The sequence below is a fragment of the Melitaea cinxia genome, chromosome 6 (genome assembly GCF_905220565.1).
Source record: "Melitaea cinxia chromosome 6, ilMelCinx1.1, whole genome shotgun sequence".
NCBI classification, from domain to species: domain Eukaryota; kingdom Metazoa; phylum Arthropoda; class Insecta; order Lepidoptera; family Nymphalidae; genus Melitaea; species Melitaea cinxia.
Window position 1 is genome coordinate 5,308,694 of NC_059399.1, and position 25,747 is coordinate 5,334,440.

General features: G+C 31.7%; 2 protein-coding genes and 1 long non-coding RNA gene across 3 annotated transcripts in view; 1 reads left to right on the forward strand and 2 right to left on the reverse strand.

Annotated features, from left to right (window-relative positions):
- Positions 1-475: 475 nt before the first annotated feature.
- Positions 476-25,747, forward strand: part of LOC123654230 (dedicator of cytokinesis protein 3) — a 70,849-nt gene continuing 45,577 nt past the window's right edge. Inside the window, exons 1-4 of the mRNA XM_045590146.1 lie at positions 476-657; positions 2,391-2,474; positions 3,571-3,764; positions 11,800-11,948. Of these exons, the coding sequence (XP_045446102.1) occupies positions 621-657; positions 2,391-2,474; positions 3,571-3,764; positions 11,800-11,948 (464 nt within the window). The 5' untranslated portion in view covers positions 476-620. The remainder of the gene's footprint in view (positions 658-2,390; positions 2,475-3,570; positions 3,765-11,799; positions 11,949-25,747) is intronic.
- Positions 6,423-7,587, reverse strand: LOC123654233. The gene is made up of 3 exons (XR_006743214.1): positions 7,507-7,587; positions 6,695-6,824; positions 6,423-6,578 (listed from the first exon to the last, which is right to left on the reverse strand). It is a non-coding gene; the product is annotated as an uncharacterized LOC123654233 (long non-coding RNA).
- Positions 13,133-23,787, reverse strand: LOC123654231 (innexin inx3). Its single transcript, XM_045590147.1, has 8 exons — positions 23,625-23,787; positions 16,690-16,886; positions 16,327-16,449; positions 15,765-15,860; positions 15,569-15,679; positions 15,357-15,493; positions 14,952-15,099; positions 13,133-14,848 (listed from the first exon to the last, which is right to left on the reverse strand). Exons 1-8 carry the CDS (start codon positions 23,785-23,787, stop codon positions 14,663-14,665), a joined length of 1,161 nt encoding a protein of 386 aa, XP_045446103.1. The 3' UTR covers positions 13,133-14,662.

Consider the following 25,747-nt stretch of genomic DNA (forward strand, 5'->3'; position numbering starts at 1 on the left):
TAATTGAATAAATGTGTTTAATAAATGCAATAAATAACGTTATTAATATTATTAATGTTATTTATTGTACATCACTAGTCATGACGAATTGACAAGTGTCCGAAACGCATTCTCTAAGCGGCTGGACTGTAACGTCTAGCGTCTAGGAAAGAAGAACCGCTTAGATGAATACTCATTTACCTCATCAACGCCATAATTTCAAGGAATAATGTTAAAAACATAATAATGATAATAAAATATTTTATTGTACAAGAAAACAAAAATATTACATCGAACAAAAGCATAGTAAAGTATTATGAAGTACAATAGGCGGTCCAATTACTTAAAGCAACATCGGAAATTTCTTTAAAATTATTTAATTCCTACTGAGTTTTTTTTTTTCTTTACACCTTATTATCGAATTGATTTTAATAATCAGCTAGCAACACAGTGAAAGATAAATGATGAAAGCTTAAAAACTACGATTCCAAGTCAATATAAATCATGCAGCCTAAAAAATAATAGCTATCTGGTCGCAGATTCATTATAAAAATTGTGTTTTATTTTTATTAAAGACAATACGATGATTTAGTGATAATTAAAAAACCGATTGGTTTTATTCGGTACAGGAATATTTCAAAATGTGGATTCCTTCGAAATCTCCAAAACTGGCTGTCGGTAAGTTTTGACGTTTTAATTCAATCATCAATACATCCTGCACGATTTAACAGGAAATGTAAATACATGTTATGAATTTTTAATAAATTATTTCCGAAGCTGCAATATTACCGAAAATATATGTACTTTTGTATATGAAGTACTTAATATAATTTTTGTTTTATTTCTAACTGTAACTAAGTCAAACATGACTATATAATTAGTATTTCTTTGTATATAAGGAAACAAAACAAATTATTATTTTTTTGCATTATGTATAATAACACTTAATTCGCTCTTGTTGATTTTATAAAAATGCTGTTGTTTAAAAATTAAAACAAGATTTTTTCTTGTTAATGTCATAAACAAGAAAAAAAAACAAAAACAAAACGGATGCAGTGTATAAATTCTTAAATGAAAATTATTAGAATTTTGATATAATTTTATCATACTTGATTTATTAGTATCTGTAAATTATAGCGATATTTTTTTTATTTTATTAAAATAACATTCTACCTTTTTTCATTTATAAAAAAGGGATTGTTGGTATTTTTGCCTTCTCTGCTATTGTACGAAACACATTTATGTATTTTATTTCATTTTCTAATTATTTATAACTTAAAGGCCTTCTAGAGTTTAATTATAACTTATTAAAATAGTAGCTAGGGGAAAAAGATTCTTTGTTTTTTATACAGAAATTCAAGGTAAGATTTTACAAAATTTATTTACACTAATTTTAATATATATGTACCATTGTATTCGATAACTTGCCGCTATCTCATAGGTAGTGACTTCTCATAAAAAAACTGCCACATGTAGTTTTGATAATCCTCTCTTGATGTTAACTTAACACTACCTAAAGAATTTTGAAAAGACTGAAACATGGAAATTTATAAGGGTGCAAAATTGGTGCTATATGGTGTATGCATTAAGACTTTCTGTCAAACTCTCTCAATTTTTGTTGAGTGCCTACAGATAAAATTTGGCCAGGTGTTGTTGTGATATAAAACTACACCTTTGCTGTTAATCAATTCTGGCTGCTTAAACCAATTTTGTGCTACTCTTACTGATACTGTATAAGGATCATAAATGTAACAAAAAAATTTTCGTGGCTTAAGTTGCTTTTTCCCATTTTTAAAGTAAAACTTTAAAAATGTACCGAATTTCTTCATTCCTTTCTAACCTATTAGATAACATTTAACGTTTAGATCCAGCGCGCATGACATTTACTAGATAAAAAGTTTTATTACTAATAGAAAGGAGATTGTTTATTTTATAACAATAATGTTTTACGATATATATTCTTTTAAATATTTACTTTTTTGGTAATGAAAATTATCTTTCGGATGTATAAATTTTGTTTCATTAACATTTTTATAAAAATGTAACAATTACAGTTAATCTTTAAGAATTTGTAAGAAGCTTAATATTATGATAGTGATAATAATTATTATTATTATATTAAACGATAGTGATAATAATAATTATTATTATATTAAACAATAGAAATAAAATTTAGTGGAAAATTTGAATGAAAGTTTGTTCAAATTAGAGGTTTTCATTACTTGTAGATCTTGTGTCTTGAGAATTATTGGACACATTATTACTGTCTGAACAAATATTCTGTTGTATGCTAACTGTACTCGGAATCACAGTATCTGATCATATTATACTCTAAATATATTGTAATTAAGTCATATATTCTATAAATATAACTTGTTTACTTTTCAACATTGCTATGTTGTTTGTTTTAGCTGTTTACAATTGGAAAGGAGATGTTCGATCAGGATTACCACTTGAGATCGGTGAAACAGTACAAATATTGGAAGAGCATGGAGGTAATGTTATTAAAATGCTAAAAATAAAAATAGCTCGTTTAAATATTGTTTATTCTTAAGTCATTTGCAAACAAAGGCATGATAAAGATAACGCTTGACATACACAAATATTAGCCTTGAAAAGGCTATAATGTGTATGAGTTACAATTATTTCTATGAATATTGTAGAAAGTTTTAAAAATACATGAGGTCAGATATTTATGCTATTGCATTGTAGTGACATCTGTAACTTAAAATTTATAAAATTGTTTAATGTGTAATATAATTATGAAGAAATCAAATTAACAACATAATTGTAACTATAGCTAGTTCAACAATTTGTTTTCTTACGTCATATAAAAAAATATATAACTATAGTGTTGAAATTAATTAAGATTAATAAAATTAAGCTAAGTTAACAAAATGTATTTGTTCGTGTTGTTTGTGGAAAAGAATGTATATTTAAATGATTAATTAATCTAAAAATATTAATAATTAATAAGCTGAAATTATTTCTGTATTTAGCTATAAGTTCTATAAAGTGCCTAAAAATGGTTTCTACTTTCTATACACAAGCTAGCAGATTTCAACAAAGATTACAGGCATATTTATTAACTTCATAAAATAAAATTACTATCATCAATTTCATATCATTAATATAATAATACAAAACATAAGAATATAAAACACAAAATAGTAATTGTGATAGATGAATGAATATCTATACATATAAATAAAATTATAGTGTCTGTTGGTAATATTAAAATTACCGCTTTTTACTACATGCATATGGATGTACATATATGATAAATGTCATTTTTTTTACAATTTTTACCTGTGTCTGTTTGTTCTGGCTAATCTCTGAAATGGCTGAGCAGTGATTCAAGAGAAAGGTTTACATGTATAATACATGCATAATATGGTAGCATACTGATAATTTTAGAGGTGTCTAACATATCTTTGTTGTTGATAGTAGCAGCATTGCACCCGTGCCAAGCGGGGGTGGGTCGCAATTATTAGTATAAATTGCATTTTACTATGATTTATCATGTTTGTTTAGGGTCTAAACCCTACCACTTTTCAGTATTAGAATATATTGTATTTATTGTGTTTACAGCTTGGTTTCGAGGCTTTAGTACTAAAAACAGATCAGCCTGGGGTATATTTCCCGCTTGTGTTGTTTCTATTCGACCATGTACCGTAAAAGGAACTGGTGCTTCGGCAATCGCTGAACTCAAAGATGATCCACTTGTCCGAGAAATTGCTTGTGTTTTGAGAGAATGGGCTCGACTTTGGAAGAAGTTATATGTGGTAAGTATACAACTAGACTTTTTATGTTTTTAAATGTTGTTAAATGTTGTATTTTTGTAATGTGTGCAATAAAGTTGTATACTGTGTATTCAGCTTGTAATATCCCATTGTTGGGCATCTTCATGTAGGAGAAAGATCGGAGCTTAATCCAGCACGCTGCTCTTCTGCGATTTAGCAGATAAGTTGAGTACAATGAGTAACGATCGCTATCAAGTATTTATGATAATAACCGGGACCGACGGCTTAACAAGCTCTCCGAGGCACAGTGCAGACCCACAAGGACAGACATCCAAACCGGAAAGGTATATTCGTACAAATACAAATATCGATCACGAGCGGGAATCGAACCCATCAACTGAGGTAGGCATAGCAGGAAATTTCCTGCTCAAAATATGGAGCAACCCGACAGGTATTACCTCGACCTCACAGAAAACCATAGCTAAATAATATTGTTTTCAAGCAGTATTGTGTTCCTGTTTGTGAGTAAGGTGACCAGAGCTCCTGGGGGAGTTTGGGGATAGGTTCGGCAACGTGCTTGCGATGCTTCTGGTGTTGCAGGCGTCTCGTCTATAAGCAACGGTAATCGCTTACCACCATGTGAGCCGTATGCTTGTTTGCCGACTTAGACTTATATCTATGTCGGTAATATATATATGCTATAAATTTAAAACAAGCATATCCATTTCTTGCACCTTGTATTGTACATTGTTTACAAAGAAAAATTTACTTCTTGACTAATCTCCTTGTTTGTTACAATCTGAATCATACTTTTGCTATGCTACTAATGGGCGTTGAAATAATTCTTTTCCTATTTTACGTACGTCATTTGTATTATATAGTATATTTGTACGTCATCTTTTAACTTGTAGTGAAGTATTGTTTTTCTCTCGCGGATGAGGAAGTAAAGCATTGAGTAGTTTTTATTGTGTTTGCTGTCTTGGTCGTAAAATAATTATCAGTTTAAATGACAAACATCACTTTTTGAATGATACAAAAAACTTTTAACAATTCAAATCAAGAATTATCAAGTATTTTTTTTAAAGTAAAATAATTTAATAAATTAATCAAGTGTACAATACGTATTTATATTACTAGACCGAACTATAATAAAGAAATTACTTAAGGGCGTACCCTATCTGAATGACCTCGGGCGTTTCAACTCGCTTGACCGCCCCCTTCCCGCTCTTCACCTGACAACTTTTACGTATTTAAGCGCGTGAGGTAAAATAAGACATCTAGCGGATTTGTTGCGTATTATTACAACGCGCAGTTATCAATCGATTTTATAGGCCGAGAGTTGATAACGCAAACAGATTAAAATACCTAAATATATTTTATTTATAATTCACTTCTAAATATATATGAATACTAACTTTGCAAATTCTTTAAATACGCTACAGAGTTAATTTGCAATTAGGGATGGACTAAAAAGAAATACCTGGATATCTATTTGTTGGTAAGTAATTTAATTAGTATAGATGTGCTGATTATAGCTTTGGCCGACTAGCCAAATAGTCGATTGTAAAGAGACCACTAGTCAGCAGGCCGAATAAATTAAAAAAAATCCTACTCTTTTTAACCGACTTCAAAAAAGGAGGAGGACCGTATATATTTTTTTATGTATGTTCGGGGATAACTTCGTCGTTTATCGACCGATTTTGATAATTCTTTTTTTTGTTGGAAAGGAGATATCTTAGGTGTGGTACCATGATAAGTAAACTAGGATCTGATGATGGGATCCCAGAGAAATCGAGGAAAACTCGAAAATCCGCATAACTTTTTAATGTACCGATTTTGACAATTTTTGATTTAGTCGAAAGCCGATGTTTATCATGTGGTCACATTTAAATTTCATCGAGATCTGATTACAACTTTTGGAGTAATCTTTGATAATGCGTATTTACTTGACTAATTTTTTGTCTACCTGCGTTTTATTACTTGTCGATATAACTGAAGTCGGTTTTTTTTCGTTTGCCTGCAAACACAATTATTATATTGAGTACACATGATTAAACATACACTCATTGATTTAAAATTGTGATTTTTATTTTTAAATATGAATCGGTTACATTTTTGCTTTTATTTGAGTATATTTCTTAAATAATGTGTTCGGATCAATCAGTTTTTGAAGTATGCAGTCAATATAGAATTTTGTCAACTTTTGTTTTATTTCCTTCTGCCAAAAATTATCGTCTTTATTAATAATTTCGATACTAAGCGATTCATTTTCACTGCCCCATACCGCATATATACATTTTTTGCTTTGTGTTACATGTAATTGACCTTGAATTTGGTAATACCAATTTTTGTTAATGTGGTATTGACCATTCTTATTTATTTTCCAGACGGTTATTTTTTTCTTCCTAATAGCTTCGTCTATGCCGATTCTATGCGCTGTAATGGGACATTTCACCTCAATGAGATGACGATGTTTGCCAATAACCTTGTGATTGTGGTCGTATGTATTTTCAGTGAAACTAGGCAAATTTATAGCTGACAACACTTCTTCAAGTTGTGACCGGCCACATCCTATTGCGATGGTACCAGCTACTGCACATGCATTCAAATTTAAATAATTGTCTTCACAGATATCATTTTCGATTGTAAGAGTTACGTTATACATTTTACAATGAAAAGTAAATAATGATATTAGACTATTTTGATTTTCTCCTGTTAGTATTATATCATTCGATGAATACGCTAGATGGCCATGTTTACAAAAGTTGAGTAATTTTTGAATTGAGATATGGCCACAATCTTCCTTCCGACGTGTTTATCGGATATAATTTCTTCCGGTTCCGTAGTAACAGTATACTGAAATTAAAAAAATAACTGAATCGAGAACAAAAAGTTGAACACATATTTTATTTGTTTACCAGAAAGAAAATGTGAAAGGTAAAATAATACAGTGATAACTAAAATGGAAATACCTCTTTTTCTTCACTTTCTAATCCCTGACAATAGGTTGAATTAAACCCATTAGTTGACTCTGCAAACTTATTCTTATGTGCCATAGGCGTAGTTAAATCTAGACCTTGTGGCACTTTTTTGAAGGTAGTCCTAGAAAAAAATATACATTTACTAAGATAATAACATATTTTACATTTTGTACACATTGAATTAAGATAACACAAAGACACATATCTACACACACATCCACGCAAACAAATACTAGTACACTTATTGCTGCATTTTTTTTGGTACTATATAGGTATGTTTGACACACTTAAACATACATTCATAAATAATATACATATACAAATACTTTATTCGTCGATTATAAGTAGGTCTGTCATTTCATTAGATAGTATGAATAAAGACAAAAAGAATACACAATATAACATACATACATACATACATACTTAATTACATACACACATACATATAACACACAAAACTATTATGTATACTATATTACTATTACTTAATCGATGCCTACGATTAAAATGTCACTTCCTGGCTAGGTACTCATTTTTCATTTAAACTAATTCTAAGTAAAAAAAGGAAATTAAAAGAAATAAATAAAAACCGACTGCATAAAAACTGAAAAGAAAGATAAACAAGTCCAGTACTCAATCTAGATTCCTATACTGAATACTGGACTTGATTTTAAATCACTCACAGCGATTTAAGCAGTCGGGTTCACATACCGATTTACTTTTTTTATAACCGCACCAAGTCCGCAAAGCCCAGTCAGGAAGTGTCTAATAATGCGGTGTGACTCTTAGCATATTTTACTTACTGTGTGACATCGCAAGTTCGAAGTTGACAATTTTCTGAAGTTAAATCTTGGTTTTCTATATTTCCATCGAGTTGTTGTAGTACGTGTCTTTTTCTTTGAGCTCTGTAAATAAAATAAGATGATTATTTATATTGTAAATTTTAGTAAATTTAATTGATATTATATTAATTTTATTAATACGTTCTATTGTATTGTAATAAACTTACAATACAATATAAAATTACGATAAAAAATCAGTACGTAATTAAGTACTTACACTGCGATTTTTATTTCCGTGAGCCTTTGTTGCTGATATCATTTCACTTTTGATACTTTCGGCATATTCAATTTACACAAGTAAACAAATAGGTAGTTATTTCGTCCTTTCGCTCGCTTATAAAACTAAATAAACAGTATTTGCACAAGCAAATAAGTAAATGCGTCCTTTCGTTCACTTGTAAAACTAAAGTGTCTACAGTGTCCTATCACACAAATGTCAAAATTGTGGGGTCAATAAAACTAAAATAATAAACAATAAATGCGCGCGCGTCGCATCAAACGACACAAGCTCCTCATACAACGGCCGAGAGGCGAATGCTCCTCGTCGCCCGCGCAGACACCCGCTTGCCCGGTTTACTTACGAAATTCAATATTACAGATTTCTCAAAAATTATCTATTTAATTGAAAAATTGGCAGACAGTATTGAAGAGTAATGCATTATTCACTACTGGTTAAAGTTTCATGTCTATGCGTTGCATAATTAGCGAGTTTATACGGATTTTAGACCGAGAAAAGCGTTCACGAAAAATTCATTTTCTCGTGATAAGGTAAATTTTTCAATATATCAGTAGACACAATTACAGATCAATTATCAAGCTAAAATATTGTCTTTAGAACTTTATTGTTTATTCAACGTTCAAGCATACTATAAGGAATGTAAAAACAGTAAATTCGGCCGGGTAGCCCCTTAAGGAAATATAGTTCTGCTTCGTGTTGATTAATAAACCAAGTCTAAAGATGTCTAATAAAAAATAATGTAACGACACTGCAGTAAAAAGTAAGGATTACATTGTAAGCACCTTTTCATAATATTACAAAAAAAGATCATGTTAATTTTTTTCAGTTCTATTTTTTACTAATATTATATAAATTTAAATGAAAAATAATCGTTTTAGCCATATTTATAACTAGCTGTACTTGCAACTTCATTCGCTATATTTTGTCTTTTATTTTATAAAAGAGCTCGTAGTATATACTCAAAATATGTTAGGTGTTACTGTGCCTCGGAGAGCACGTTAAGCCGTTGGTCCCGGTTGTTGTTATGTACAGATAGCGATCGTTATTCACAGTAGGGAATATTACATCCGCCAACCCCCATTGGAACAGCGTGGTGGATTAAACTCTGATCCTTCTCCTATATGCGGAAAGAGGCCTATGCCCAGCAGAAGGATATTAAAGGATGAAGCGTACAGTGGAAGATTTTTCGAAGTAATGTTTTATGCCGTCAATGTTTTTTTTTATATTTTCAATGGTTAAGAATTGGATTTATTACAGTTTTTAACCGACTTCCAAAAAAGGAGGAGGTTCTCAATTCGACTGTATTTTTTTTTTTTTTTTTATGTATGTTACATCAGAACTTTTGACCGGGTGGACCGATTTCGACAAATTTTGTCTTAATCGAGAGGTGGTGTGTGCCAATTGGTCCCATTTAAATTTATTTGAGATCTAATAACTACTTTTCGAGTTATATCTAATAATGCGTTTTTACTTGACGCTTTTTTCGTCGACCTACGTTGTATTATACCGTATAACTTTCTACTAGATGTACCGATTTTGATAATTCTTTTTTTGTTGGAAAGAGGATATCCCTAGTTTTGTACCATAATAAGGAAACCAGGATCTGATGATGGGATCCCAGAGAAATCGAGGGAAACTCTCGAAAATCCGCAATAACTTTTTACTGGGTATACCGATTTTGATAATTTTTGATTTAATCGAAAGCTGATGTTTATCATGTGGTCACATATAAATTTTATCGAGATCTGATAACTACTTTTTGAGTAATCTTTGATAACGCGTAGTACTTGACTATTTTTTCGTCGATCTACGTTGTATTACTCGTCGATGTAATTGAAGTCGGTTTTTTTTCGTTTGCGAGCAAACACAATTATATTCTTATAAGTAAACAATATTGATTTGTTCCTTCTGTTATATTATACATGGCTATATAGATGGCTTGAAAAGGGATAATCATTACAGAAACCCTAATGAAATAACTTTAAATGTTAATTAAGTTGCCTAACCGTTTTAGAGAAACCTTTACACTGCGGCATACTGTACTTAATAGTAAAACATGATACTTTAAGCAGGAAATGCAAGAGACTAGTGAAAAAAAAACTCGTATTCCTTTAACCCATAGTTGATAGCTTGAATGTTTTAACTTACCTACGTTTAGTTCTTGAACCTTAATTAGATTTAATATATAGTGCTTTGAATTTGGCAGTATTCGTTGCGATATTCTTTCTTACCACTCGTATTATGGATGTGTATACCTAATAAGCTAGATCTTTTTAATGTAATAGCCTGATGCCTTGCTATCTTAGTTGCGTGATTTTCAATTCCGTAGAAATTTTTTTTAATGCTTAGAACCTGGATGAGCCTGACTGGGGAAGTACCTCGACTTTACAGAAGATCATATGATTAGTTGTGTGGCTATGGCACTAAAGAATATAGCCACCCCCCTGTCTTCCCGTGAATAAAGAGGCGACTAAGGGATAACACAGTTCCAGTTATAAAGCCGACCGATGGCGGGATAACCATCCAAGTGCTAGTTTGAAATCATAGGCCGAAGACGGGAGACAGTGTGGTGGCTATGGACAATACACATGAGTTCTTGCCATTTTTGGCGCGAAGTTGTGGAGGCATATGTCCAACAGTGGACTACGATAGGCTGAATGAAGTGATAGAAATTTCAACATTATTCATCAGCCCATACGAACCCAGTATCATATTGGTGGTGTTGAATTGAAGGAAAATGATTCGGTTAGAGATTTAGGTGTTATTTTCGACAAAAAGATGTATTTTGTCCCACATATTAATGATACTGTAAAGAGAGCATCGAGGATCTTGGGCTTCATTATTAGAAATGGAAGAGCCTTAGGGAAACCCAAAACAAGGATAACTTTCTATTTTAGTATTGTCCGAAGCCTGTTGGAGTATGCTAGCGTAGTATGGCGTCCATATTATGCTGTACATATGCCTCGAATTGAACGGATTCAGAAAAAGTTTATGTGGCACCTTACCTGCTCGCAGAGAGTGACAAATGTTAAAGCCTTACAACGAGCGGTTAAAGTATTTTAAAATACCGTCTATTACCGAAAGATTTGAATACATAGATTTTAATTTCATCCAGAAGCTAGTTAATAATAAAATAGATTGTCCGCCACTGTTACAAAAAATTAATTTTAGAGTCCCTCGTAGGTGACCACAAAAACCTATAACACCCCTCTACCTTCCACTTCGGCGTACAGTCCTAGAAGCCAACTCCGCTATCCCTAGACTCTGTAGGATAGTCAACCACTATAGCACTAGTATTGACATATTCAGCACGAATTTTAATCACGTGAAGAGCTTGTTTTATTTGACCAAGTTTCACCAATAGTGACTAGTAGATTGTAGTGAAAGCATACAGTGACAGATAGGTACTGACTGATATTCGGAAAATTGTTTAATTTTTTTTTTTTTTTTTTTTTGTATAAGTACTTGCATGCTGTGTTTACCTTTAATTAGTTTTTGTGTTTAGTGTTAGTTTTTTTTACTTTTATGAATGTATTAGTACAAACACTGTAGGTAAACCTTTTTATTAAATAAATAAATAAAAGAGGTACTAATGTTATGAAGTATATACATATCTCTGGTGTGACGACCGCTCTGGTGTAACGATCACTCTGGTGTAACGGTGCGTGTGTCGTGTAGGCATGAAACCACCGGAGTCGCGGGTTCTATTCCCGCTCGGAGTGGATATTTTTGTTTATACGAATATATTTTTCCAGTTTAGTTGTCTGTCCTTGTAGGTTTTCCCACTTTGTGACGTTAAGTTGTCGGTCCCAGATGTTATAAACACCTGATAGTCATCACTATTTATTGTATCGAATATATCCGCCAACCGGCTGTGGAGCAGCGTGATGACTTAAGCTCCTATCCTTCTGCTACGTGGAGAAAGAGTGTAACAGGCTGAATCGTGATCATAACGATCAAAAACAATAACATAACACATATTAAAAAAAAAACTGTAATTTTTCTAAAATCCATAGGAACGAGAAACGTACAGATTCAGTGCAGTAGCGAAGGTGATGCGTGAACTTCTTAGCGGTCGCAGGGCCTTACTCGCTGGGACTTTGACCCAAGATCAGACTAGGGCCTTGCGACTGAAACTGGTCGCAAAACTAGACTGGGGTAACAGGTCAGTGAAAATTTTATTTATTATTACATGCATGGGTACACTATTATGATGGAATTTATAATGGTTAGTTTTTTTATTTATTTTTAGGTTTAATGGCTTTATTTTACTAGAACTTAGTTTTTAAAACATGAAATAAAATTATATATTGAATAGGTAAACGTTTAAAGACTCTGCAACTAGAATTTATTTAAAAAAATATAATACAATAATCAAGGAAATACACACAACATGTCTAAGAAATATATAGATGCACATATAAATTCGCTATGTTCAATAGGGTAAATTGTAAGTTGAGAAATTCTAAATTTGTAATGTAATTAAAACTAGCTATACCCGTACGAATAATTCGCACTGAATAAGTATAATAATTATCACTTTACAATATTACAAAAAAGTATTTTTACGTGAGTTGATTTGAAATTGAACAAAAAACTTTAACAAAACAAAAAAAAAAAAATAACAAAAATATTTGTGTTAATGAGATATCTATACAGATTTTTCAAATATCAATATTTTATTGATACAAGAATTTTTTCCTAGAAAAAACGTCTAAGAATTCGAAGATCACTGTGTCGTCATCTATATTATTTGATCAACTTGTGCTGGTATAAAGTGCAAAGCTAATCTATTAATAATGACTATGGTATTTTATGCATACTTTACTTATCGCATGGCCTTTGTTTAGTATAATTACTAACAGTACAAAATAAAATAATATTAAGTGCATTTATTTATGTATTACTTATATATGTCTATATATTATGGTGGTCATGGTAGTTGTACCAATTTAATAATTTAAATATTAAAGCTGGTTTGAAAAATAGTTATCTGTAATTTTAATAAAGATATTTTTTCCTTGATTTGTAAAGTTACTAGAGGCGTAGAGAATGAGTATGCATTACAGTAATCCGAGCAGTGCATACTTCAATGCCAGTTCTCATTTTAGTTGAATATTGAAATGGCTTTTTGTGTAATATTTATTTGATATTGAAGTAAAAATACTTACAATAATTAAGAAATATTTGATTAATTTGGATTATGATATTTTTTTTAAGTAAGCAAATAAAATATTCTAAATTTTTATTAATATTTCCAAATATGAATCTTTGTAAAGTCAATTGTATTAAGGTTTAAAGCGATGGAGAGACATTGTTGTTTTAAGGGTTATTAAAATAAAGAATAAATCGCATTTATTGATTTGTTTAATTAAAAGGCTAAAACCAAAAATGCAATTACAATAGTCTGGCAAGTTCTTACAATTTCATGATATCGGAATGCTAAATAGGATCCTTTGAAAATCTTATATATGTTGATTAAAAACTAATTTACATTTCAGTGGGTCGAATTAAATGTTTTAACCTTAATATTAATCGATGATCCTAAGAAAAAAAAAGCTAGATAAAAGTAAAATGTACTATAATAACATGTATGTACCAAGAGTACGGAATAAATGAATTATATCTAGTTTAATTACAATACACAGTTAAAACATTGTAATAGCAATACAACAGAGCTTATTATGCTATTTTTATAACGAGATTCGTGAAGTCCAGTATTATACGATCTTATTTAATGAATATGGCTTAGATGACTGTAATAGCCATTTAAATCTAAACTAAATGTATTAAAAGGAATACAATTCTTATGGAATGATGAAAATCTGTAGTTACGAGACATTTATTACGAAAATGCATATCTGGCGAGGAATTTTCGAAAAGTATATGTTAAATGGCACTAATATTTGAGTGTAACGAGTATATCTTCTACAGATTAAACACCTTGACTTTTGCACCAAATTTCTTAACCTATACGTTTATGTATACTATTAAAAGGCAAGTCAAACTGTTACATATGTTTACAAAAGAAACTGTTTGTACTTCTCTATTGCCTTTTTTATTATTTGTCTTTCTACTAGTAGGAGGTTATATCAAATGATTTATAATACCTTAATACATCAAAATTAGATGTATTCAACTGTCATATTGTAAAATAAAAAGATTTTTTTTTTTAATATGACAGAAATGTTGAGCTTCTGATATGTATGCCATTCTTTTCATAAATGATATAACGTCATTTTTAACCTTATCACAAGTATCATTCATTATACCTATTTTATTAAAAATGTTTGACATAGTGTATACACTGAATATTCGTATACAATATACACATACTTAATTAATTAAACGTAATTATTTTAGAATTCATCTTTTTCAAACCAATTAGTCTACGCAGTCTTTAGCGTTTTGATATAAAAACAACAATAAATTCATTCAATTTAACATATATCAAAAAGTTCATACATGCATCAAATTTTCTTCGAATACAAACATTTAACTAATTAAAAAATTTCAAAAATGTCTTAATATTTATTGAGACCCTGAGTTTGAAAGCTAACGCTTCGCTAAGGCAAATACGGCTTGTAAAAACTAGTATCGCCTATTATAAAACAGGAATGTCATGAACTTTAGTAAGTTGTATAGTCAATGTACACTTACTGCTGAAATATTAACCGCTTTATACACGATTTTTATTCAATATACCCCATTTTGTATCTATATAGCTCTAAAACAAATTTGAGAACTCAGCGTGGAAGTTATAACAAGGCTAGAAGATCAACAAGCAGACAATTCTCAAACAACGCGTTAGAGTAGTTTCTTTCATTATTTTTGATATAATCGTGTGGGTATATTACTACATATTAAATTTTCACTACTCTACGTCTCGCTCTCCTTAGAGAACTTGTCGATATCGGGATATATCGGTGCCATTTCTAGCGTAGAAGGTGCCGATGGCGGGTTAGAGCCGAGATGAAGTCGACGGGCTAGTTCATCTAACACCTCACCGAATACACGAAGCGAAATATTCTGTCCCAGCAAATGCAGCAGAAGAAAGTCCCCAACCTAAAATATAATACATCATTACTTAGGTTCATTACTTTTAACAACTAAAAGAAAATGCATAGATTTTTTGCTTCTTAATTATTCTAAATAGTTTGTAGCTGACCTGAGTCTTCCTAACGAGAGCTTCAACGCCATTGGGAGATCCGAATCGGAATCGTCTTTTAAGAATAGTCTCGCGGGTACTTGGCAAAAGAATGACAGCTGTTGAGTAAACTAGAGCCAAACCAGAAACAACGGAAAGAATAATAAACCTGAAAATATAAAAATAACACATTATTATTAGAAAATATAAGGTTTTGTTATACTAGAAAAAACTATGTAAATAAAACTTTAAAGCAACAATGGAACAATAATTTAGTCCAAAGTCGGTTCGTTCACCGAATCAAGGTTATTTATAATTACCATTAGGTGATATAAACGTCTCAAAGGCTTTTATATTTAAATGCATGCTAAGGTCAAGCAATTAATTGAAAAAAAAAAACAGATTGATTTATAAATGATTGCTCACCAGAACCAAAGGAAAATGAATATCTTCTCGTTGAGAATATTTAGAGCGAGAACACAAAGTGCGTCGTGTTTCTGGATTGTTCCAGAAGCTCCGTATTTGTGGAAAGTACACTTTGTGACTCTAGGAAATACTTCGATCTGAAAAAAATACATAGGTTAATTTTTTTTTTCTATGTTAAAGTAGATTAAGATGATAAATGCTATGTTTATTACCATTGGGTCAGTGCGTTGTTCCTGATTCATATTAGAGAATTTAACCACATCAGTTCCATAGGATAAAAATGCGCCGCCGAGGAAAGTATCCAAGAAAAATATGTTTCCAACCTACACACATAATTTTTTGTATATATTGGGTTCTTATTCAATTAGCAATTGACAAAAGTTCATTAAATTATCGTGTCATACTCACAACATTGACAAAATTTAGGAATTCGCAGAAGAAGTAACCGAAAGAGTAGGTGTTGTGCATATGGAGAGTGTCAAGTAGGTATTGGACCAAGCGATTCTGAAACAAAAATTTTATATTGTCTTTTATTATGAGTGTACATATATAAACATACATTAAAATACTTTAGCCCATTAAATATTGATGCCATCATCGTTTCTGCTACCTTATATATCATAAACATAAATTGTTAATAAATTCTCCAATTACATTATGCAACTAAGAACTGAGGTCAATCAGTAGCGACATCGAGTTTTATTAGTAGGTCTTATCTTAATTGTACCAATTGATGGAATCGCTTACTATACTCATGAAATTCAACAGTAACACGGAATTCGTGCGTACTTAAAGATGTTCTTGTTTACCTGTCTGTATGCATAAGTAATATAGGAAGTGTAGACGAAACAATACCGATAACTCCTGACACTGTTTTAGTGGCCATAAATAGATGTACTATTCAAAGACATGCTTTAAGTCTTGGACAATAAGATTAAGACCAATTGTAATTTATTGTAGTTCTGTTTACCTGGCTCTTAGTTTTATCGTCAGCAATAGTGGCCATAGTTCCTCGCATCCCCTCGGAAATCATTCGTACTTTGCCTTCTTCCCAGTTCTTCCAGATCCAGTGAGGAATGTAGAAAAGAATACCCTGAAAATGTATTAAAAGATATTACGTACATCTGTTCAAACATATCATACGCCGTAATGCTATTACGTGACCCTCTTTGTTTAAAACGTACAACTGGCTTAAAAATGTCGTAGTTTTTATAATCAGGTAGTTAAAGATGTTTTTATCACATCCGCTATAAACAAACGCCTTCATTAAGTTAGTAATTTTTTCGTAAGGAAATCAGGTGAATAAATTGTTTTAGTATTTTTTTTTTCATACCTGGAAGAAGAGCATAAATGGAACCCATTGATAGTATGAATGAATTCGTTTCTCTTCGTCAAAGTCGTTACCAAGACCGGGGTGAGCGACTCCTTTAGAACCGCTATATGGCAGGGTGAACGTGTAAGTAATCCAGCAATAGGTGTTCAAGACATGGCCTGGAACAGCTCCGTCGCTGATGCAAGAAATCGGGTCACCTGAAATACAATAGAAAATGAATTAATCCTCTTCTAAATTTGATGTCAATGTATACTTTGTACTTTACTGTGGAATTGCCCTAACATTTCGAAATGCATTGTATTGTGTCTATCTATATCTCTTATTGGAGGAAGTATTACCGATTTCTCACGCGTCCTCGACATTGTATCGCGTATTGCGGATGACACTAATGTTGGGTTTAATAGCACAGCTGCCCCCACCTGCCGTAATTGTCGGTCGTGACTTGATCACCTTGCCCGTGTTGAGGGTTACACTATCTATAATTTAAATAACTAACAATATTATATTTTTGTACTTTTATTAATAATTTATGTTAAACATTAATAACTGTAAATGAAATTTATTTCGCTGTATATTTGCATAAATTTGCAGTAATGCTTTTCCTCGAAAATAACAATGAAATACCGTTTATAAATTCTCAGAAACGCCACTAAGTTAAATAATATAGGTATATAATTAATAATTTAAATGCAATTCTGAAGATTGTTATTATTTATGTTGTCAAACACGACGTAATATTATTGAATTTAACATATTTTTGTGGGTTATAACATTCTAATGGCATAAAGACGTAGGCACGTATGTCCTGTTTATTGTCCATTTATTGTTATTTGTTAAACGACATTGAACTACATGTGATTTGTCAGTGAATAAATCTAAATGCCTGTTTATAGCATAACAATGAGTAATAACTGTAACCCAACCACTGATATCGTATCTCGTAGGTATTGATCATTATACTTTAATTTGTAAACTAATTAGATTATCTAAAGGGCAAGGACCAATAAGAGAATATTAGAGTCATAAATCTACAAAATACTCGGAGAAACAAATCTGAAAATATATGATTTGTGTTTATTCAAGTGAGATTCATTAAGATGTAAATAATATTAGCGTGACTCAATAAATGGTTGGAAGATTAGTACCAATTGAAGCAATCGCATGTTTGCTAAATGCCCTATAACGAGTACTTAGCATTGTTAGAACGTTTATCACCGAGTTATCTTACAAATATAACATTATTGTTCGGCTATCATAAATCTACACAATATTTGGAGAAACAAATCTGAAAATATCCGATTTGTGTTTATTCAAGTGAGATTCATTGAGATGTAAATAATATTAGCGTGAACTCAATAAATGGTTGGAAGATTAGTACCAATTGAAGCAGTCGCATGTTTGCTAATTGCCCTATAACGAGTACTTAGCATTGTTAGAACGTTTATCACCGAGTTATCTTAGAATTATTGTTCGGCAAATGGAAGCAGAGAAAGCCTGTTGAGATTTAAATAAAACGCTGACTGAGCGTTTAACAATTTGACGCAATTAACAGTCGGTCACGGATGCTCTTTTTAAAGATTTTTTATTCTATGTGTGGTTACAATATTTTTATTATAAGTATTCAAGTTATAAATTTAATAGACATCTTTCGATGCTACTATCGTGATACTACTATCGTGATTTGAAACACACAGGCCGAAGACGGGCAGCTGTGTCTTAGGTGCGACAAAGCCAGCCCTGCGGTCACCAACCCGCCTGCCCTGCGTGGTGACTATGGGCAACACACATGAGTTCACGCATTTTGGCGCGAACTTGTGGAGGCCTATGTCCAGCAGTGGACTGCAATAGGCTGGAATGACGATGATGACTACCGTGATATGCATAATTTATTAGTACACATAAATAAAACACATCAAAATTAACTAAACATTGATCTATTCATGCATTATGCAGTGTCCTAACAATATGCAAGCTACAATATCCTTCTGATAACAAAGGCAAATATTAAGCAATAAAGATGCAAATGACATAAATAAAGTGCACATTGAACACGTGAAGGCAGTGTGTGAAATTAGGTCATCTTCGACGGTGACTGCTACAAATACAGGTACCAACTAATGCGAGTATTGCGATAAGGTTAATTTATTGCATGTTACTAAGACTACTAGATTGAACTATACTCGATACAGCTTGTAAATGTACTGAAGTAAGGATAATAACACTTACAAACACAACTACAAAACAAACAACACAACACATTAACACAAACACACATTACACAATTACAAAATTTTAAATGTATTCAACTAGTGGTCTCAATCGTTCTGTGCACATTGTTTAATCTGTTTTCTAAAATGTATCCCATTCTAGTACCAGCCTGCTTTTAGAATTTTAAATTCTTTAGTCGCTTAACAAAAATTTCCGTATACCGGTAAAATTCGGTTTCGATTATTGGTTTCATTTTGTGTTCTAAGAAGCAAATTTCCATCTTGGAATCTTAAAGAGGTAAATGAAGTGGCAAATACTGTAAAAGGTGAAAAAAAAATTGAACTCATGATTTGACATTTAGCATCAGATCTTGCCTGTTTGAACTTGATAAGAGTGAATAAAACGCCTATTTCAGCATTCGACAAAATTTGTCTCTTTGTAAAACCTCACGAATCGCTTTGTTTAACAACATTATTTTGAAGCAATAAGTGCTTAAAAACAATTACTAATCTTGTAAGGATTGTTGTAATATATCTAGCGAAATATTTTTATATTCATTCTAGGTCACGGTAAACATGAGGCCTTTAAAAGACTAGGCAGCTGTTTCATTTAAACATTACCATACTTGTATGGGCAAAACATTAAAAAAATCTTTCATGGTTTCGAATATAAAATGAAATGTGCTTTGAGACCATTCCTTAATTATACAAATAATTGGTAACTATAGAAGAAAGTACATACAAAATACAATTTAAAAAAAAATATTATACGGAATGTACATGTAGATGTTCATATAATATATAGCTGACCTGGCGAACTTCGTACCGCCATATTTTTTTTAATTTTGCAATAAAAATATTGCGGTCATTAATCGAAATATAACATAACCTATACTTATTTTAAGTTGGACAAAGTTACATATCTGTGAATAATAACATCGTGACACGAGATTTATATATATATATATATATATATATATATATATAGAAGATTTAATTTCTTATTGAAAAACGCAGTCGAAATAAATATTTACAAGACTAAGCCTGTAGGCTAAATAAAATAAAAACCTAACATCGACTGTTAAGGATTACGTATACCTTTGTCCATTCTATTTTATGTTTACTAAAACTTTGATCTCTGCAAGAGATACAATTAAGAAATATTTAGTCGTTAGTGTATCTGAGTAAATAGGTACATTATATGTAGGTGCGTGTTTTGCAAAAACTACCTATTTAAGTTTAAGGTAAAATACGCAAAAATATTTAACGAAGTGTTTCAAATTGATTAATTTCAAACATATTCAGTCTGTATATACATAAGCTAGTTGCATTATTATCTTAGCAACAGTTGTTTATAGTTCTCTTGGCAACGGTTTAGAATAGGCTTTATCGCCAACGTGTGCGATTTTGATTACCGACACCTGGCTTGCAGATGTAGTGCCATAATATTAAACATTACAACGTTGCACTGATTGTAAACTGCATACTGTTAATAATAAACTTTTGACAGACTTGTACGTGATTATTTCATGTCACATATGTGGGTAAGAATATTAAATATAAAACTTGGTAGGAATATTTATTTTAAATAAAAAAGCGTAAAAAGATTCTACAGTTAGTATACTTTCTTAAGGATGATTCATATTAAAATGTTATAGAGGACGGAAAATTGTCTATTTTATCTTGAACGAACCTTGAAGTGACTCAACCAAAATAATGAAAGTTTCTTAAAAAACATATTTTTCATCATTCTCATTAATATTTAATATAAATACGTAAATTTTTCTTCGAATATATTATTAAATATAGAATTGTATAAGATAACTAGTTGACCCCGCAAACGTAGTTTTGCCATATATATTATTAACCACTTAACCCCCCCCCCCCATAACAAAATAGATGTTGGCTGATTCTCAGACCTACTCGATATGCACACAAAATTTCATAAAAATCGGTCAAGCCGTTTCAGAGGAGAAGAAATATTTAAAAATAAAACTTACAAAATAATTTTATTCACAAAGCCGGTCTTATCTCTAGGTAAGCGATTTCTTCCAGACAACCTTGCGGTAGAGGAGATATTAAAACAAAACAGAGTAGGTCATCAAAAAGGCAAAACAAAAATTAAAAACAAAGTGGATCCTATAAGTATGGTAACTAACATTGTGACACAAGAACTTTATAAAAGATAAAGAACTTACTACTATTTTTTTTGCGTTAGCGCTCAATTTGTTACATATTTTTATAATAAATAGCAAGCTGAGAAATAAATTTAACCCTAAAAATTCTAGAATTAATTTCATCTAAATGTTTTAACAGTTAAAGTAACAATTGCAAAGTTTTTATGCCTAGATCGTAAACGGAATTCAGTTTAGCGTAGCTAAAATATTTCTCATTTCTGACGAACTACAAGTAAATAAGGAAAAGTGATTATAACTATTTATTGATAAACTTTAAAGGTAAAGAGTGTTAATGAAAAACGTTAATGAAATCAACAACAAAAATATAAAATCTGTAAGCAAAAGCGCATGTGTCAACTTCTTAAATTAGAACTTAGAATATTACTCATTTGTAGCATAACAATATAATTAAGAAACTGTTTATATGTATATATGAGCAGAATTATAAAAAAACCGCGTGATAATCTTATTATAACCAAATGCAATGTCGATACTATTTCTTTGTTGTTACTTTATACGTCTCATCCATCATCATTACTTCAACCTATCGCAGTCCACTGCTGAACATAGGCCTCCACAAGTTCGCGCCAAAAATGGCGCGAACTCATTAAATTGAATATATATCTCATTAAATTTAAAAAATAAAGTTGTTTCTCTCCTTAAAAATAAACTTGTTTTGTAAGATTAATTTTACTGATTACTTCTTCGAATATGATTATAACGTAACAGTGTGAAAAAGTTCCCTTTACGTTAATATCATAATCTATACAAATAAATAAAATTGGAGTGTCTATTTGTAATATTAAAATAACCGTTTTTTACTAAATTCATATGTATGTATATAGAAGTTATATATACCAAAATAACACTTTTTATAATTTTGGTCTGTCTGTCTGTTTGTTTGTTCCGGCTAATCTCTGAAAAGGCGAGACCGATTTTGACGGGACTTTCACTGGCAGATAACTGATGTAAATAAGGAGTAACTTAGGCTTCTTTTATTTTACGTTTTTTTTTTTTTTTTTTTTTTTTTTATAACTGCGAACTGAACAATAACTATTTTGTTAAATCCACGCGGACGAAGTCGCGGGCACAGCTAGTAATATATAAAATGGCTTCCTTTATTTGCTTTATTTATTTTCTTTAATAAATATAACGGATTTCTATATTTTATTGGCAAATTGATAACACAATTTCAACTGGCAGTTACGAATCTACATTTATTTTAATTAATGTTTTATGTAACATTTTTTGGTCTGATCAAATTATAATTTTCAGTGATGAAACGGATAGCATTTTGGCCGGATACCGGATATTCGGTCAACCATGTGGCCGAATAGCCGAATATCCGGCCGCCGGATATCCGGCGGAACTTAGCTGTTTGGTGTATCGCACACACACTTGCCTTTTTTCCCGTGGGGGTCGTAAAAGGTGACCGAGGGATAAACCTGGCTCAAAATCATCAGGGTCCTGGAGAAGGAAAACTTCATTTGAAACCCGGAATCGGGTCTCCGACAAGCATTCGTGGCATAGCTTTAAAATGCGAAAGACTCCTGCAGCCGAACTGGCTCCACACGTATGGACTCGTCGTTTCTGTGGGCCTAGCCATTGAGGTCGAAAGGGTGGCGCAGAGCTTAGACAACTCTGCGTTTTCCTGAAGAGTGTCCTAGGCGACACAGTGTCTGTCTGACACTGTCTAAATCGTTTGCAATAGACGGACTAAGGCCAATGATAATGCTACTGAATTACTATCCGGTATCCGGCCGGATACTGAATTACTATCCGGTATCCGGCAGAATACTGAATTACTATCCGGATACCGGATAGTTACCGGATATCCGTTTCATCTCTAATAATTTTGCATAAAAATGTTAAATAAATTATAAAACATTGTGATTTAAAAATTATTTTTGTTTTCTTATAGAAAAATAAATTAATAATCTCAATTCTCAACATAATGAAACTTCTAAGAATGTTAGTAAAATAGTAGTTTTAAAATTTTTTTGTAGTTGATATTTGTAATCAATATTCAACATTTTTTATACATGCAATAGTTCAGTGACTCGTTTCGCTTCAATGATTTCCACCTTTTAACCTTAGTACACGCCTTCTAGTATTTGTGTGTACAATCAATTTACTCGTGACGTCTCAATTTGGGTAACTGTTATAATACCTACAGATGTCTGGTATAACAACAATGAACTCCAAATGACTCACTTTACCTCACATGCGAGATGATAGACCAGACAAACTGTTAGTTTTTCCTATCTCTAGGTTATTAGTTCATAGATTGCGGGCAAGTTTTGTGTATTAACACATTAGTACGTTTTAATGGAAAATTAGTAACTTAATACTACTCCTAATTAACTTATACTTTCTCTTTGCTTTAAAAAAAATTGACTTTCAAAGAATTTCAAATCTAAGAATACGTTATAAAATGCGTGCTGATTTATTATTTATGGTGTATTGTTGGTGTCAAGTTATGCTAAAATATTTAAATTCTACAAGGCAAGAAATTTAAAATGCGAATAAATAATAATGATTAAAAACTTACCAATTAAATTGTTAGCAGTTACAAGGATGCAAGATAGAAATAAAATAGCAGAAGTTATCCTGTAGTGCATCCTGAAAACCATGTTGTCGATGACGGCTTTGTCAATGAGGTAACGGACTTTCACGAAGCCGGCTACCGCGGAAGCCAATCCGAATACAGCCATCTTTGTTCAGTCTTCTCTGTCTGTAACAACAAAAATATAACTGAATTGTTTTATAAATCCAAAGTAAATCCCTTCGTCAATGTGTAAGGAAAGGATATAAATAAGTACAATAGTTACTAAAAGAAGTTGCTATAAATAAATTTATAACCAATAGCGTCTGTTGTCCGTACAAGATTTACTTAAACACTGAACAGTCATTTTATTGTCCTCATTTTAAAGTTCTATTAATAATTCAAATAAACGAAGAAAGAATACTGATCACTACAAAATTATCTTTACGTGTCACAATTTTATTAAAATGAAAGTTTGGAAGAATCCACATTGTGTTAAAATATTTATCGTAAATTCTGAATCCCGTTAAGTGATAATTATGAGTGGCATATTCGTATATCAACCATTCAAACGTTTCTCTCAATCATTGACCTGGCGTTTTTTAAAATTCTTGTCTACCCACGCTTACTATACGCGTACTACATAAATGTGTATGATTTTTTTTAATTCTTTTATCTTATTTTTCTCTAAAATTAAATTTGCTAAATTTGTGGTTCCATGTAGTCTTCGATATGAAATTGGCTTGAATGAATGGTAAGAATACACCACAAATGGTCGCCAACTATCATAAGTGGCAATTCATCACAAATGGATCCAACCTTGACGACTTCTTGATCTCGTTCCTACGCGGTGTCGTCTGTCTTAAGATACATTATTTAAAACGTAAGGGGAACAAAAATTAATAACTTTTGTCAGCGTCCTCTTCAATTGCCTTAAGAATGTAGGCGTCCCTCCGTTGTATTATACAATGCTGTATATAGTAATCTATCTTTATATAATCTGTAGTAGGATTCGGAGCTGTAATTTCACTTCCATTCCGTCAGTAATACGAGTATATTAATATTCTATCATAATCGAGTTTAGTTTGGATTGATATGGCCCTAGTTGCGGTAAGTCGAATGGTGCGCAAGCGCAGGGCCTGAGGCGGGTCGTCGACCGCTGCTCGCCTCCTGCGTTCTCAACCTCCCCTCTCTTCTCCCATTGCCTTACCGCCCTCGGTTCAGAGTAATGCATCGCGTAGAAGTGAATTTTATGCGGAAACCAGTTTACCAGTCCGGGTAGCGCCTGCCTTAATCTGTTTTGCACGTCGATCTTTACGATTGACTTATTTTTGTGAGCAAGAAGAAAATCAATATACTTAATATGGTCACATCATTGTCGATTTTTGAAATTGATAACTCATAGTAAATAACCATAAGAGCTTCCTCGTTATCTATCTAGTAAAGTAATAAAAAGATTAGCTTAGGAAATTGAGGTATCGATACATTACACTGATTCTTTTTATCGAGGAGTATATTATTACTTACATAATATACTCCTTGATTTATGGCATTACATACTATTACGATTGGTCGTGTTTGAATAAGTTCCATATAAAAGACGATTAGAACCTTATTTAGCAAAAACGAAGTTTTGCTTAACTTGTATTTCTTGTTATAAGAGTTCAATGAACATTTAATTTGAGATCATCAATAAATCTTATTCTTTTTTTTAATTATAGTTAAAAGCTGTGGGCACGCATTCGCTGTGATCTAAAGGTCGCTGAATATGTAACGTGTTTAAATCTGGGCGGAACGAGACAATAATTTAGAAAGCATCGTTTTACATATACAAAATGTAAACAAAAGAGTTCCATCGCGAGTGTAAGTTCAGGAAAACTATCATGGACGAGCGACGTGCTATACCGTGCGGTCTACATCTTGTTCGTATTTTTGATACATATGCACAGTAGCTTCGGTAGTATCGACAAACGCCTCGTATTTTTTGATAGCCGCTTGTATTTCTTAAATGTTACGCTACGTCAACGCCTTGGCTTTAACGTTGTTTAATAAGCAGACTCTTTAATAATAATTAAGGCAGACGCGGGCGTCAAAGGCAGTGATCCTCGCGTGGGAAAGAATCCCCATAC